The sequence below is a fragment of the Fukomys damarensis genome, unplaced genomic scaffold (assembly GCF_012274545.1).
Source record: "Fukomys damarensis isolate Sample0158 unplaced genomic scaffold, DMR_v1.0_HiC HiC_scaffold_27, whole genome shotgun sequence".
Lineage (NCBI taxonomy): Eukaryota > Metazoa > Chordata > Mammalia > Rodentia > Bathyergidae > Fukomys > Fukomys damarensis.
The window spans coordinates 48,023,286-48,040,598 of NW_022900939.1; the positions used below are offsets into that span (position 1 = coordinate 48,023,286).

Below are 17,313 nucleotides of genomic sequence, written 5' to 3' on the forward strand. Positions count from 1 at the left end.
TTTTTTTTTGTGGTTTTTTGAGACAGGAATTCACTATGTAGTGAGACTGACTGAAACTCACTATGTAGCTCAGGCTGGTCTCGAACTCACAGCAATCCTCCTGCCTCAGCCTCCCTAGTGCTGGGATTACAGGTATGCACCACCATGCCCAGCGTGCCCCTTCTTGATACTTGGAAATTTCAGGCACTGTCATTTAATGTGGATATTTAGGCCCTCATCTAGCTTTGCTTTCATGTCACTTACCATTAGTAAAACCTCGCATTGTTGTTTTTTTCTCCCTGTTAAGGTTATTAGTACATTTAAAGCAAACAATATCATTGTGATATTGTACCTTTACATGATACGTCTTGGTTCTTATTTTTCCCCATAACCCTGCCCCTCCCTTCACCCCCTTTACCCTTTCCTTACAAAGACTTTGTTTCCATTTTTTCCTTTTTTCATATTTTTTCTTTTCCATTATTTCCTTTCCCCTCCCCTTCCATGTTGCCTTTAACCATTTTATTCCTATTTCATACTCTTAGTTATACGATTTGAACCTTATATACATTTTTAGTTTTTTATACCAGAGAAACTATTTGGTATTTACTCAAGTATTCCTATTTATTTCACTTAAGAGCATGTCCTCAATATGCATCCATTTGGCTGTGAATGTCTCTAGTTTCTCATTCTTTATGGCTGAGTAGTACTCCACTTTTTAGAAAAATTACATCTTCTTTATCCAGTCTCCAGTTGATGGGCATTTGGGTTGTTTCCAAGGTTTAGATATTACAAACTGTGGTACTATAAACATGGGTGTGCATATATCACTGTGGTATACTTCTTTAAATTCTTTTGGAAAGATACCTAGCAGAGCAATAGCTGGGTCACATGGGGCCTCTAAACCTAGTTGTTTGAGGTATCTGCATATTGATTTCCACAGTGGTTGCACCAGTCTGCACTCCTACCAGCAGTGGAGAAGGGTTCCTTTCTCCCCACAACCCTGCCAGCATTTGTTGTTGAAGTTTGATAGCAGCCGGTCTTTCTGGAGTAAGGTGGAATCTCAGAGTTGTTTTCATCTGCATCTCTTGCGTGACCAGTGATGTTGAACATTTTTTCACATATTTATTTGCTCTTTTTACTTCTTTGTCTGAGAAATGTCTGTTCATTTCAGATGCCCATTTTTAAATCAGGTCTTTATATTTAGGGGATCTGATTTTTTTTTTTTAGTTCTTTATATATTCTAGATAGTAGTCCTTTGTCAGAAGAGTAGCTGGTAAAATTTTTTCCCCACATTGTAGGTTGTGTCTTAGCTTTGTTGGTGGTTTCTCTTGCACTGCAAAACCTTATTAATACAAAGATATCCCAGTTGTTGATTCTTTGTGCATGTTCTTGTGCTGCTGAGGATTGGTTCACTAAGTCTTTTCCTGTTTTAATGTCTTCGAGAATTCTACCTAATTTATTTTCCAGTAAGTTTAATGTTTCTGTTTTGATACTTAGATCTTTAATCCACTTGGATTTTATTTTGATGAACTGTGAAAGATAGGGACATAGTTTGAGTTATTGGCAAGGTGAAAGCTAGTTTTTCCAACACCATTTATTAAAGAGGCTCTCTTTCCTCTAGGAGGATGGTCAGCTCCTTTGTCAAAGATGAGGTAGCTGAGTATGTCTGGTGTTGTTTTTGCATCTTCTAATGTATTCCATTGATCCTTGGGTTTTTTCTTTGCCAGGACCATGCTATTTTTGTTGTTGTTGTTGTTTAATCACAGTGGCTTTGTAATATAGTTTCAAGTTGGGAATTGTGATACCCCCTGCCATGTCTCTCTTGCTAGAATGGCTTTTACCATTCTAGGTCTCTTCTGGTTCCAAATGAATTTTTGGATTGTTTTCTCAAGTTCTGTGAAATATACTTTTGGGATTTCAATCAGGATTACATTGAATCTGTATAGCAGTTTTGGAAGTATGACCATTTTCACTACTTTGATTCTTCCTACCCAGAAGCAAGGGATGTCTTTCCATTTTGTTATATCCTCTTCTATCTCTTTTTTTCAGTGCTGTAGTTTTCAGTGTAGAGGTCTTTTGCCTTCTTCCTTAGATTGATTACTAGATGTTTCATTATTTTGGATGCTATTATGAAAGGAATTGTTTCCCTAATTTCTCTCTCAGTGAATCTGTTATTTGTGTACAGGAAGACTGTTGATTTTTTGGTGTTGACCTGGTATCCAGCTATAATGAATCTTTCAAGTCTAGTAGTCTTTTGGCAGGGTTTTTTTGTGTATTGCATGTAAAGTTTCCTATCAACAGCACATAATGACAGTTTACTTCTTCCTTTTCTATCTTTATTCTTTTTATTTCTTTCTCTTGTCTAATTGCTGTGGCTAATGTTTGCAGAACTACATTGAACAGGAGTGGTGATAGTGGACATCCTTGTCTTGTTCCTGATTTTAATGTGAAGGCTTTCATTTTTTGACCATTAAGTATGCTATTGGCTGTTGGCTTTTCATAGATAGCCTTCATCAGGTTGAGATAAAGACCATCTATTCCAATTTTCTGTAGGATTTTTATCATGAATGGGTGTTGGATTTTGTTGAATCCTTTTTCTGCATCTATTGAGATGATGATAGACTTTTGTCCTTGACTTTACTGATATATTGTGTTACATTTATGGATTTACATATGTTGAACCATGATTGCGTCTGTGGGATAAATCCGACTTGGTCAGGGTGTATGATCTTCTTGATGATCTGTATTCTGTGTTCTGCCAGCATCTTATTCAGGATTTTTACATCTATGTTCATTAGGGAGATTGGCATATAGTTTTCTCTTTTGGTTGTGTTTTTCCCTGGTTTTGGAATCAAAGTAATACTTGCTTCAAGGAATGAATTTGGAAGTATTTCGTCCCTTTCAATTTCATTGACGTTTAAAGACTAGTGGCAGGCCAGGAGTGGTGGCGCATGCCTGTAATCCCAGCACTTGGGAGGCTGACGCAGAAAGATCGCTGTGAGTTCCAGACCAGCCTGGTCTACATAATGAGTTCCAGGTGAGTCTCAATTGCATAGTGAGACCCTGTCTCAAAAACAAAAACAAAAACAAAAACAAAAACAAAAAAAGTAGTTGCAGTAGTTCTTCTCTGTCTTGTAGAATTCATCAGTGAAGCCACCAGGACCTGGGCTTTCTTTGTTGGTTATGTTTTAATTATATTTTTGATTTCACTAAATGTAATGGGGTATATAGACTTCTTATATCTTCTTCGTTCAACTTTGGAAGTTCATACGCATCTAGGAACCTGTCCATTTCTTCTGTATTTTCCATTTTATTAGAGTACAGGTTTTTGAAGTAGGTGTTGATGATCCTCTGGATTTGTGGTGGTTCATGAATTTGAGCCTTTTCTTTCCTTTTTTTGATAAGGTTGGCTAAGGGTTTATCACTTTTATTTATTGTTTTGAAAAACCAACTCTTTGATTCATTGATTTCTTTTGTATTGTTCTCTTAGTCTCCATTGCATTCATTTCTGTTCTGATCTTTATAGTTTCCTCCCTTGAATGAGCTTTTGATTTGTCTTGCTCTTCTTTTTCTAGGAGTTTAAAGTTAAGCATTAGGTTGTTTATTTGAGCTAGGTCTGTTTTCCTAGTATGGGTGTTTACTGCTATGAATTTCCCTGGTAGAACTACTTTGAATGTGTCCCATAGATTCCTGTATGTTGTATTGGCATTATCATTTAATTGTAGAAACTGTCTGATTTCTTCTTTAATTTCCTCTGTGACCCAGTGTTTCTTCAGAAGTGTGTTATTCAATTTACATATGTTTGTGAAGTTCCTGTGGTTTCTTACGCTATTGATCTACAGTTTAATTGCACTATGGCCTGATAATATACAGGGGATAACTTTTAATTCCTTTGCATTTACTTAAACATGTTCTATGAGCTAGCATGAGGTCTGTTTTGGAGAATGACCCATCTGCAGCCAAAAAGAATGTATATTCTGATTTTGTGGGGTGGAACACGCTGTAGACATCCACTGAGTCCATTTGTTCAAAGAAAATAAGAAATTTGAATTAGGACAGGGACAGGAACAAAATGGGAGAGAAATGGTAAAGTGTGAGAGGGAGAAAAGGTAAAGGAAAACATTTGAGAAAAGAGAAAGATAAATTTTTAAATGATAAAAGATAAGAGAAAAATATTACTTTAAAATAAAAAATATAAACAGAGGGCCTCCCTCAGGGTATGCCTCTGCTGACACAGTAGGCAGAGTGGGCAGACGTGTGCAGATCTGAGTTAATTAGTCTCAGCAAGCCAGCAGCTGTCCCCTGAGTTTCAAGCTGGTTTCTGGCTGCAAGGCCCAAGTTGAGATCTCTGACCTCCTGCTCCTGCTGGGTTGAACTCTGCCAGGTTCTGCTGCAGGTTCCATCTGTCTTTCCCCTGAGGTTACCCCTGGTTCTGATGTGACGTGCTGGTCCCTCCGACTTGCCAGCTGTGGTGGTCTGGTGTGCCTTTATTGCAGATGTTCCCTTCACTCTTCCAGTTTACTTCAATTTTCATGTAGGAGCCCTGGAGAGGCCCTTTTTCTCTTGTTCGCGTGGGTGGTGGTGGTGTGTGTAGGAACACCACTGTGTTGGCCTGTACAACTGGGCTCCTCTGCTGGACTTGGCCAAAGGCGTGGGTGTACCGGAGGTTGTCGCGCGCCTCCTGGCTTCTCTGTTGCTCTGTGCTGAAGAGGCAGCCCCACTAGAGGGTTGCAAGCTCCTCTGCTGGGCCTCAAAACCTTACATTATTTACATGATTAAACAGAAGACATTACTGTCTTGTCTGATTTTTGTCTGTGATGTAACATCTCAAGTTCTCTTTTGGAGAAGTATAGATGTGATTATATACTTGAAATATTATTTAATTGAGCGTAAGCTGTATTGTCAGTGTTAGCTAATATCACGTAGCGTGGAAGAAAGGAGAAATGTGAAAACATCTACATCTGGTATTTTGAACTCAAAACCTTCCAAGTGACTTAATGAAGATATTTAATTTAAAGCATCTTCTCTCAAATAGGATGGCAACTAAGATAGGCACCTCATCCTTAGCAGAGATTTCTTGGGAGAGTAAGTTTGTCTTCAGAAATGTGGATTCGAGATCCTGGGTAGCTTCACATTCTGTAGTTTCAAATCCTCCAAAGCGTTAGCAAATCAGATTTGGACTTGAGACACACAAAGGTAGACAGTTACTTTTTATTGCAGATCATGACCATCATTATAGCACTCCAAAGAACCCTTGATGGTATTTCTGTTAAAGTCAGTAAATTTCATGTACATGTGTGAGACCTAAAATTCCTTATGGCCTCATGATTACTTGTAACCATTAAAACTAGACTTTAAGTTTATTCTAGTATACATGGGGTACATTTTTATTGGCCTATTATTTCCTGTCATTTCTGCTCTTTTAAAAGAATGGTAATTCCTGTTATAAGGATTCTGAAATCATTTGCTAAGTAATTAGGAGAAAGTGTTATTACAGCCCCTTCTTTTCCGGAACAGATCAGTTTTATTTCTCTGACTCACAAATGGCTTTTACAGGTCAGGGTCTTAGCCTTGTTTAATCTGCATACTGTAGAATAATACTTCCACCAAAAATTTTTAAAAGGAAAATTGTATTTAGGAGCTTGGGGAAATAAAGAGTTTTTTGAAGATAATATGCTACATTCACAAAGAATTGTTTTTTTAATACTAGGGATCGAATTTGGGACCTTGTGCTTGTAAGGCAGGTGGTGAAACTACTGAGCTACCCTCCCCAGATCTTTTTGAGTAACGTCACATGCAAGGATGATGTTGGGTCATTGCTGAACTTCTGGCCCCCTTGGAATTAAGGCCCTATTTATTCATGGTTGGGATGGGACAAAGGCAAGAACATATATAACATTCAATTAGTAGTTGCTCATGAAAATGATGACATTAAAGATAGAACCTCCTTTCTTAATAATCCATTAGAAATAAAGCACTCTTCTTATCCAAGCCAGTAGCCTGCCAATTACTGATAGGTCTACAAGTAGATGATTAGATTTTTAAAAGAATTATTATTATCATTTTAAGGGAGTATTGAAGTGCCTTGTTTCTCTTGCAGATTCCCTGTGAAGAATTATCATCCAAGAAGGAACAGTTATCTGAAGCACTTCAAACTATGCAGCTTTTTCTGTCTAAACATGGAGACAAGTATGTTGATTTTTCCTTAGCTCTTTCAACAGAGTTAGGGACATATTCTTAAAAACTGTCAGCAAAGCAGAAGATGGTACATTTTAATTGAGATTTTTAAAATAGAACTCCAATTACAATTAATATAAATACATAAATAGTATTTTATTACTTGTAGTTTTTAGCACAGTTCTAAGATGTACTTGTTATCCACATCTATTACTGATGAGAAAACAGGCTCAGAGGAGTGACGAATTAGTAGCTAGTGAGTGGCAGAGGTAATATCTAAGCCCTGTCTCAAACTTTTAAGTAGTGCTCTCTGAGACTGCCTTGTGGAAAATGTGTAAATATAGGTGCTTCGTTTCTTTGCCATAGTTTTCATACTGTATTTTGGTCCTGCTCTTCACAACAAGAAACTTCATGTATTTTAATCATTGTCTCAGAGAAGGAACACCCTTATTTTAAACTCTTTTTGAAGATCTTTGAGATTATTCCAGAATGGGTTTGTATTATATTTTAGGGAATCTAGTTAATTTCTGTGTAAATTTCTCCTCATTTATCTTTCCTTTTAAGTGAGTGTTGGCTTGAGAAATTGCTACCTTACTGTCATTTTTCTATGATGGAACTAAGCATGGGATCTTTCCCTTATCAGATAGCAGCAGTTTTTATTCTGGAAATTTGTATGTTGGAGAGAGATAGATACATCTTCATACCCTTTCCTTCATTCTCTTTCTTAGGTAAGGAAACGACTCCTAGAGTTTTCTAGGGCAATCCTAAGTTTTACTATACAGTCGTTCCAAGACCTGAGCAATACGTACGATACCTAAGGCTGTATTTTAATGTTACGATCATATCAGGATGTCATTGAAGCTAATCTATTGTTTTTATACTTGAAGACTACCGTTTACTTTTCATACTTTATGGTTACTTTAGAATGACAGGAGAAGAAAGAAGGGAATTGGAAGAACAAGGGAAAACTCTTCAAGAAGGGTATAATTTATTATTTAGTGAATCTCTGAAACAACTGGAACAATCACAAACCTCAGGAGATTTAAATGCAGAGGAGAAGGTAATATTTATTAAATGTGAGGCTGTTTCAGGAAACAGTTTTTATTGCATGACTGGAGATATATGTTAATAACATATTACTTTGGATTTTCTTACCTAGATAAAATATGGATGAAGTTTATTTACATGTTTGGAGAGTTCAGTGTCATTTATTAAATGCAATCTTACACTTGCTGATCACTAGTTTCTATGACATCTTAATCTCTGCCTTGCATGGTAAAAAAAGAATCATTCATTTTTCTAACTCTCCTGTTTAAAAGTCATTTTCTGCTACAGTAGGTTTTCTATTATAAAATATGTTATAAAAGAGACTTTGGGTGATCTCTAGTTGTGGCATTGATGTGCCATGGAGTTTGGTTTTCAGAGGTACCCGTGAGAATTATTCAGGTAATAGGAGTCCATATATTACAGTGAGGGTGCTCTAGTGTCTTCTTAAAATAGACATCTCTTAAAGTTCCTTTTACCTTGGCAGCGTATATCCAGATGCCAGACATAATATTCAATATTTTAAAAGTTCACCTTAGGTGTAATTCCATCTTCCCTGATAATATTTTCTATATAATTGTCACATTTGGGGTTATGTAACAATTTTTCTGGTTTCTTAATTTTTAAGCATCTTTGAAAGAGTCAGTATGCTGTAAACATCAGTAGCATGGGGTTTGTTACTGTTCATATCACTAGACCTTAATCTCACCCAAATACAGAAAGCATGATTTGCCTTCTAGGTGTGTGTTCTGTTCTCTCACTGTCTTCATCTACTCTGCTGTGTCCTCACTAACCTTGATAATATACACAATATTAAGTTTTCAGTTCACAGATGCATGTTGTTTTCAAAGCTTTTATCACATCCTGTGCTGTTGAATAGATCACTGACATAGATCACTTGCACATTTGAGCTGCCTAACATTCACAGCATTGCTGCACCTTGGTAAGTAGAGGATTTTTATGATCAAATGTATTCTTAAAAAGTAAGAAACAAAAACTAAGCTGCATGGAATTATGCCTACCATTGTGTGACAGACTGACCTTAGATTTTTGTGTTTTCCTTTCAGCTGGATAAAGTGATTGCAGGCACCATTGATCAGGCAACTGGAGAAGTCCTTTCAGTCTTTCAGGCAGTTTTAAGAGGCCTCATTGACTATGACACAGGAATCAGGTTGCTTGAGACACAGTTGCTGATTTCTGGTCTAATTTCACCAGAATTAAGAAAATGTTTTGACCTCAAAGGTGCCAAAATTCATGGCCTTATTGATGAACAAATTCTGTGCCAACTCAAAGAACTAAATAACGCTAAGGAGATTATTTCTGCTTCATCATCTAGCAAAATTCCTGTACTAGATGCTTTGGCTCAAGGCATGATATCAGAGTCCATGGCCATTAAAGTTCTTGAGATCCTGTTTTCCACTGGATTTCTGGTCATCCCATCCACTGGAGAACACTTGACTCTGCAGAAGGCTTTCCAGCAGAACTTGGTTTCCTCAGCATTATTTTCCAAAGTCCTGGAAAGGCAAAATACGTGCAAAGATCTTATTGATCCCTGCACCTCTGAGAAGGTGTCTTTAATAGATATGGTACAAAGAAGTATTTTTCAAGAAAATACTGGAATGTGGCTTCTCCCTGTGAGACCGCAAGAAGGGGGTAGAATAACATTAAAATGTGGAAGAAGCATAAGCATTCTAAGAGCAGCTCACGAGGGTCTGATAGACCGTGAGACCATGTTTCGGTTATTAGGTGCTCAGCTTCTGTCTGGCGGTCTGATCGAGTGTGCCTCTGGCCAGAAGTTGACTGTTGAAGAAGCGTTGGCAGAGGGCGTGATTGATGGAAATACTGCTCACAGTATTCTCACCTACCAGGTTCAGACGGGTGGCATCATCTGCTCCAACCCAGCTAAGCGCTTGACTGTGGATGAAGCAGTGCAGTGTGACTTAATCACTTCCAGCAGTGCTCTCTTGGTCCTGGAGGCTCAGCGAGGCTATGTTGGCCTTATTTGGCCCCACTCTGGTGAAATATTCCCCACATCTTCTTCCTTGCAGCAAGAGTTAATTACAAATGAATTGGCTTACAAAATTCTGAATGGCAGGCAGAAAATAGCAGCTCTCTATATTCCAGAAAGTTCTAAAGTCATTGGTTTGGATGTTGCTGAGCAGCTGGGAGTTATAGATAACAATACAGCATCGATTTTAAAAAATATAGTACTGCCAGATAAAATGCCAGATATAGGAGATTTAGAAACTTGTAAAAATGCCAGAAGATGGCTCTCTTTTTGTAAATTTCAACCATCTACAGTTCATGATTACAGGGAAGAAGACAATGTTTTTGATGGAGAAGAGCCAGTGGCAACTCGGAACTCAGAACAGACTAAGAAATTATTTCTATCTTATTTGATGGTTAATAGCTATATGGATGCAAACACAGGACAGAGGCTTTTGCTATACGATGGAGACTTGGAGGAGGCTGTTGGTATGCTCCTAGAAGGCTGCGGTGCTGAATTTGGTGAAGACACACCCATGAAAGACAGCCTTGATGTCTTAGGTTTCCCTGGTCTATATCTTAATCTTGCTTTGGGTAAAGAAAAGAATGAATGTACAGCTTCACCGACAGGGTCAGGTAAATGTCATTCCAGAGAACCTGGACATAGAGAGACTCCTAAAAATCAAAAGGGTGCCATAGATGAAAAGTTTGATGAAGTAGGAAGGAATGCTATCAGTAGCAAATTTTGTCAGTCAGAAAACATGGCAAATATAGCAACTGATCAGGAAGTTAACACTTCACTTAGCATGTGCATTCCCAACCCTGTGTCATTTGTAAAACAGACTGAACCTACAGAATGTAGCATGCTTAGACATGATTCTGAAAATATGTTTAAAAATTGTGAAAATCAAAGTCAAAATTTTGCAAATGATTTGATAACAAGTCCTGTTATGAAATCAAAAACCGGTAAACTCTGTGATGTGAGTGAAACCAGGAATGAGGATAACTTAAACCAGGATTCATCCTTCTTTGACTATTCCCCCAGGCTAAGTACCTTATTAAGTCATGATAAATTGAGGCATAATCAAAAAAGTTTTAATGATGTGCACACCACAGAGAGCAGTGGAAATCAGTGTGAAGCCTCCTTATCATTCAGCGACCAAAGCATGTTATCAGATCAAAGAATGGGAGAAAGTTTTCAAGACCAGTTTCTTGGAATTGCAGCTATTAACATCACTTTACAAGGAGAACAAGGTGAACAGAAATCTTTAAATATTGCTTGTCGTAATCCTCAAGTACAATATCCCAGTGATAAATACGTGTCCGATACTGTTGATGAGAATGAACACATGCATACTGCTTCTCAGCAGAAACCTACCGGCAAGAAAAAGGAATCTGAAATGGAAGAGTTACTCCATGTGATGAACCTAGGGTGCAGTACCGACGATGCCAGTGCATCTCATATCTGTGGTACACCTGTGCGTGAAGAAACCATCAGTGCTGGTGACTATGAAACGTCACTGCTGGATGGTCAGCAGAGTGATGCAGGAGCAGACACCGATAGTGATGACGATTTTTATGATAGCCCCTGGTTTGAAGATGACGACCATGATTCTCTTCTTCTCGACGGTGATAACCGAGATTGTCTTCAGCCTGAGGACTGTGACACACTGCAAGAGGAAAATGATGGGATGGTTCTTCCTATTGATGTTTTTTATGATATTTCAAAGGAGAATGAAAGCTCTCTGGTTCCCCAGGGAGAACCAGCTGGCAGTGTAAATATAAGGGACAGAGCACAGTATCTTCAAGATTTTCTCAAAGGTATTGGGAAAGTTGAATTAGATTCTGGTGACAGAAAACATTTAAGTTCGTTTGTCTCAGACAACGTGAATGAATGGTCAGTGGAAATGTTATCAGAAAGGGAACACACAGATTACCTTGAAGGTGGTGAGTCTGACTCATTGACTGATTGTGAAGTTGTAGGAAGTAAAGGGAGCTATGGTGACTCATTAGAATTTGATGACACTGGCAGTTGGAGAAGAAAAGAGTATGTAATTGGCCAATCTGATACTGACCATTTTGATTCTGTGCAAAGTGAACAAAGTTATGGGGATTATACATATGACAGTAATGATCAAGATGATGATGATGACTATGATGTTGATGGTGATGATGAAGAAGGAGGAGTGGGAGATGAGAATGGAAAATCCATGTGCCAAGAGAAAGCTGAAAGCAACCAGTTATGTCCCATGGCCGTAAAGCAAAATAGTGATGAAAATCTAAGTATTAAAATGCGTCTCCTGGATAAAATGTGCAGTTCTTTAGAAACACAGCAAAGTGTAAGCATTTTGCAATTGGAATCAACTAGTGAGAGCAGTTTAGTTACCGAAGGAAACCTTCAGGAACACACAACTGGGGTTGTTGGAAAAAGGAAAGAAAATCTGCTGAGTCATGAGGTAGTACTTACAGATACATTGCTGCCCATCACTAAAGACACTGAATCGGGAAAAATCTTTGGTCCTGAAGGTATTTTACATAACAGTATCAGTTCACCTTCTGAGTTAGAGAGTGTTTTAATGAACACAAATATCAAGGTGACTAAAGTGCCAGAATCTGTCTTTCTCGAGAATGTGACTGCCAGAATTAACCCATCTTTTGATAAAATAATTTGTTCTCAGCCTGAGTTAATTGGGAAACCTAAGGAAAGCAAGTTGTCATTCACAACTTTTGTAACTGGCAGAGATCACCAAGGAAATGGGAGAGATCTAGGTAAAGGGAAAGATGACAAAATAAATATACCAATGGAAGGTGCTGTGTCAGCGCAGAAAACACACTTAGGTAAAGAAGTATTTACAGAAGGGCCAGAAGAAGAGGAAAATGAGTATCTCAAACTTTCACTTAATAAAAGTGTAGGAGGGAGCCTCAATTTAGTTAAAAGTCAGTATCCATTTCCACAAATCACGAACAGTGAAGACCTTGGTCAGAAAGGAAGCCTTCAGAGGGTAACTGGAACTCTTAAAGAGGAAACAAAAAATGTACAAACAGTGGTTAGTAAAAGCCCTGTTCAATTTGAAGATCTTGGAGAAATATTTGACACACCAGTTCCCAAGGTGATCAGTTATGACACTCCTTCAGGTGTTGTATTGTCTGAAGGGAGTACCATTGTTGAGAAAGATTCATTCACTGATGGGCCTGAGAACGAGCTTGATCTGCTTACTTTCCTAAAACATGGTGCTAAAAATACAAAAGTAAAAGATGTGCTGAAACCAAGTGAAGACACCTGTAGCCATGTTTTAATAGCTGACTCGCCCAGGAGAGATTTACAATTAGGAGTTAACAATACAAAAGAGAATTTGACTCCTACTCAAGAAGACTGGCCTCTAAATAAAAAGCTCCACCACACTGATCTTATTACTAAAGAAAATGTCTCAGAAGGAGGAAGAGAAATTCCTCACTTTACATCAGAAAACAGTGAAGTCATACTTCCAGTCTTGACCCTTAAAAATGTGGAAGACCTTGAGGAAAATACTGATTGTAGTCAGTCCGAGATCTGTATAAATGAAATAAGGAATGATAACTCCAGTAATACTTTAGATACTGACTACTTATTCTTAAAAATTAACAATAAGAACGATGGAATTGAGAAACAGCCACCAAGAGAACAAACTTTGTCTCTAGAATACCACGAAAAGGTGAGACAGATTACTGGATTATCTCAAGTATTTGTGGAAAATGTAAAGGATGTCTTAAAAAGCCAGTTGAAAAGTACAATGAATCTTCAAGAGGTGGATGACGCTTCAACTTGTGCAGACCCTGAAGCTTTAATTCAAATCTTAATTAAAAAGATTAGCTCATTACAGTTGGTAAATGAAATATCTCGTGTGCCCAGCAACTCTAAAATCAGTGACTACCCTGGAGTCTCCCCCATAAATAATTCATCAGAACTAAAGGCAGAGAGTAGAGACGATCCTTTCTATATTGCAAATGTTAATTCTGAACTTCTTGATATACTGAAGCAAAATCAATATAGCCCGAAAATTACAGGCGTGTTTGAGTTATTGAGAGAGTTAACTCAGATGGAGTATGATCCGGAGCAAAGTGATATTTCATCTAATGTACAACTTGAAAATGCTTTTGATAAGCTGCTTGCTGATGGATATTCAGAAAAAGGAGAACAAATGAGAACAAACTTGAGTCAAAAAGCATGTACCCCTTCTGAGATAGAGGAAGAAAAGCCACGCTTTTTTGGTGATCTTAAAAGCAAGGAAGAAAACCACTGTTCCCCTAATTCACAAACTATAAAGGAAATGCGACTAGAAAGGTCTGTTGTGTATGCAGCATCATTACCAAGAAATGAGAGGCTTGAAGACCTATGCAGTGATTTCCCAAACCATTTGGGTTGTACTGCTGAATTAAAAGAAATTACTTCTGGAGATAGCTCAATGGAAAAAGTAAGTCAATTCTTATATTTTATATGGAAGTATTTTATATTATTTAACTTTCCCATCACTGAGACACAATAACTGGCACCCACAACGTAAAGGGAAAAAGTTTTAGCTCATAGTTTCAGGAAATTCAGTGTGTGGTTAAGAGGCTCCAAGGTAGAAACCTCACAGCAGAAGGATGCGGTATAACAGAGCTGCTCAGTTCATGTCAGCCAAAGAGTAGAGTAGGTAACAGTGCCACAGAGGGGAGGGGTCCTATAGTACCATGCCCACACCTCCGTGACATACCCAGGAGCATGTTTTACTAAACCGAAGAATTTGTCAATCCAGTGAAGGTCTATCAGGATAGACAGTGACATACCTGCGTGAAACATTTGGGAATAATCCCTTACATTGTATTTGTCTTTAAAATCTTAGGATTTTAAAGCTTAAAAAAGGCTTTTAAGTTAAAAATGTTCAAATTTGTTTTTAGTTTTCCAATGAATTGCAGCAATGTTTACAGCACACTGAAAAAATGCATGAGTATTTAGCTTTGCTTCAAGATATGAAGCCTCCTTTAGACAACCAAGAGTCTGTGGATAACAATCTAGAAGCTTTGAAGAATCAACTTAAACAGTTAGAGGTAAGAATTGTCTGCTGCTGTGTTAGTCAGCTTTCCACGACACTGACAGACACCTGAGATAATCAGAGCCTTACTAGAGCTCACAGTTTTTAGAAGTTTCATTTCCTGACCATTGGCCCTGGTGCCTTAGGCTTGTGGTGAGGCAGCGTATCACAGTGATAAGAGTGTGGCAGATCAAAACCACTTACCTCATGGTGGGGGTCCCGCAAGAGAGACTGGGCTTGCACCGTCAACTTTGAGTGATGTTCCTGGTGACCCAGCACCTCCGGCTAAGGTCCTGTCTCTTAAAATTTCTCCTGCTTCCCCATAGCATCATGCTGGGGACAAAGCTGGGGTCCTTGGGGGTATTCCCACTCTAAACTGTGGTAGCTGCCTGTTTAAGGATGATGTCAGTTAATACAAGGCTTGAAAAAGTGGAGTGCTTCTTATGTTTCATGTTTATATTTTTCTTTAAGTGGTAAATATATCTGGGACATATTTCCTTACAGATGTTTCAGTTGAGACTATCTCCAGTTGCTGTGATTTTAAGAAAGAGTATGAAATCGGCAGAAGACTTCTTAAAGTCTCTTCCTAGTGACTTTCCCAGAAAATATCTCGAGGAATTGAGTCTAAGCCATCAAAGTTTGCAGACTGCCTTTTCATCCCTGAGCAATGTGTCTTCAGAAAGAATAAAACAGATCATACTTGCAATTGACTCTGAAATGGTAGGCACAGAAATGCCAAAGTTTCAGTAAACCTTGACTCTCTGAAAATTTAGGCATAAGATATTTTATTTTTGGAATGTTAGGCTCCTAAAACAGAATCACTATTTGTATGACCCAAAGAAATGAATGCACACTTTTATTTTCTAGTCCAAGCTAGAAGTTTCCTATGAAGAATTTCTGCATAAAATTAAGTCATTTTCAGAATGGATATCAGAGAGGAGCAGATCTGTGACATATATTGAGACTGTGAAGATTGAAGATACTAAACGTGTAAAGAAAACTTTGGAGTTTCTTAAGGTAATTGTAACAGTAAATACAGCAAAGTACATTGCAAAACCTATGGATTTAATTTAAGTGTTTAGGAAAAATATAACTTTCTTAAGACTACAAAGAATTTATTTCCTTTGTGATGTTTGTTGATAGTTGATACTACTATCAAATAATCTCAGCCTTATGGATGTATTGTGAAGTTATCCCAAATGCCTCATCAAACTCTTATCACTGATGTGTTTAGATTTAGATCTGTGTATTTATGTAGTAGTCACATAAAATGCATGAATTACAAATGAGTCATATACATTTAGTCACATAAATACATGACAGTATAAGCAGTATCTAAAATAGTCAGTTTTGCCGTGATATTTTTGCAAGCTCTTAATTTGAACACGTTTCCCACAAACATGATGAAGCTCCTTGTCTCAGAGTCAGAAAACTGAAATCCTGGCTCACTTAATTCACATTTCAAATTCTTTATGATCTTGTTATTTATTACCTCATTTTAATGGATATTGTGCTAGCGAGGAATATTTTAATGTGTGGTAAAATGTACTTATGTTGAATCTGCCTTTTTCAGTTCCATTTTAAATATGATATAGCAAGCAAAGATAAAATATCCTTGGATGAGTTACCTTTTGTGTATAATATTAACTACCATTGTATTTTTTTAAACTTATTATCATTTGTTTCTAGATGATGGATTTTCATGACTAATGAATAAAAGTCTTTAAACTTCCAAACCCCTGCAAACCGTATTTTTAAAAATGAATACTCTTGTTAATATAACCCTTATCTGTAGCCTTACTCTCATTGGTAACTTGTACCACTTTGTTCACAGACTATGTTAAGAGACCTTGGGCATACCAAAATGCAGCTGGAGACTACTGCCTTTGAAGTGCAGTTCTTCATTTCTGAATATGCTCAAGATCTGTCTCCCAACCAAAGCAGACAACTGCTGAGGCTCTTAAATGCAACTCAGAAGTGTTTTCTTGATGTGCAGGCATCAGTAACTGTGCTGGTGGAACATTTAGAGATGCAGTTACAGCTAGAACAAGATCTTGATGATCAGAAGGTTTGCCTTTCTTTGTGGAATGGGAATTCTTTGTTTTCACTTCTTCAATGTGAAGCCTTCGTGTAGCTGTCCGGGATTAGCAAATTAGGAGCAATTATCTGGACAGACATTAGTAAATAGGGCATAGTACAGTGTTTCGGCAGTCTATAGCAATGCCATTTTTATAATGATGATGTAGTTCAGATGATTTTAACTTTCATGACTCCCTAACTACTTATTTTAAGTGGGACGCTTACATTTTTTTTTAACCCAACAAATATGAGAGATGCATATACTCAGAAATTTCCAGGAATAAATTAAGGGTACATGTCTAAAGAAGGTTAAGAATGGTATCTTTTTTCTCAAGGAAGTTGTTTGGCTCAGCAATTGAGAGCATGGGTTCTGGAACCACATTGCTTGTGTTTTATCACAACTACCTTCCTCATTGTCCGTAAGACCTGGGGCAAGGCAATTAACCTCCTTTTTCTTACTGGTAAAGTGGAAGTAATAGCAGTATTTATCTGGTAGTATTGTGAGTACTGATAAAGAAGTTATAAATACTTAGCACCTTGCCTAGCATGTGCTAGGCTTTTAGGAAATATGAGCTATGTTTACTATGTCTACAAGATTGATGGTCAGTATATGTATTAAAATGAAAAATGAAAAATGCATGCAAAGTGATTTTGACTCAGTCTTTTAGAAGATGTAGTAAATTGTGTTATAGTTCTGTATCTAATCAAGAATGAGCAAAGAAATGGGCATGCAGTTAGATACAGTGATTAGGTAAACATTACTGCATGCAATGTTCTTTTATTACTTCTTTTGTTTGTTTTGTTTTGGTTCTGTGGATCAAACTTGGGATCTTGCGATTTCAAGGCAGGAGGAGGAACCACTGAGCTAAATCCTCAGCCCATCTTTTATTTCTTGAAGCACCAGGCATTGTCTCTAGCATGATAACCTATATATACATATCAGTTACTTTAACAGGCACATCACAACTAACTTCTCTTTTGGTGTCCTTTTGCAGAA

At 37.6% G+C, this 17,313-nt stretch overlaps 1 protein-coding gene across 20 annotated transcripts in view; it reads left to right on the forward strand.

The window, feature by feature from the left end:
- The window catches only part of Dst (dystonin), a 316,182-nt gene that overhangs the window by 176,727 nt on the left and 122,142 nt on the right, over nucleotides 1–17,313 (forward strand). For 15 of the 20 annotated variants that reach the window (XM_033756553.1, XM_033756561.1, XM_033756554.1 and 12 more), the window contains 7 exons: nucleotides 6,080–6,168; nucleotides 7,081–7,216; nucleotides 8,268–13,637; nucleotides 14,104–14,253; nucleotides 14,742–14,957; nucleotides 15,105–15,254; nucleotides 16,072–16,305. In XM_033756553.1, coding sequence (XP_033612444.1) covers nucleotides 6,080–6,168; nucleotides 7,081–7,216; nucleotides 8,268–13,637; nucleotides 14,104–14,253; nucleotides 14,742–14,957; nucleotides 15,105–15,254; nucleotides 16,072–16,305 — 6,345 coding nt within the window. The remainder of the gene's footprint in view (nucleotides 1–6,079; nucleotides 6,169–7,080; nucleotides 7,217–8,267; nucleotides 13,638–14,103; nucleotides 14,254–14,741; nucleotides 14,958–15,104; nucleotides 15,255–16,071; nucleotides 16,306–17,313) is intronic. The other 5 variants (XM_033756558.1, XM_033756559.1, XM_010617904.3 and 2 more) reach the window with 1 other exon arrangement.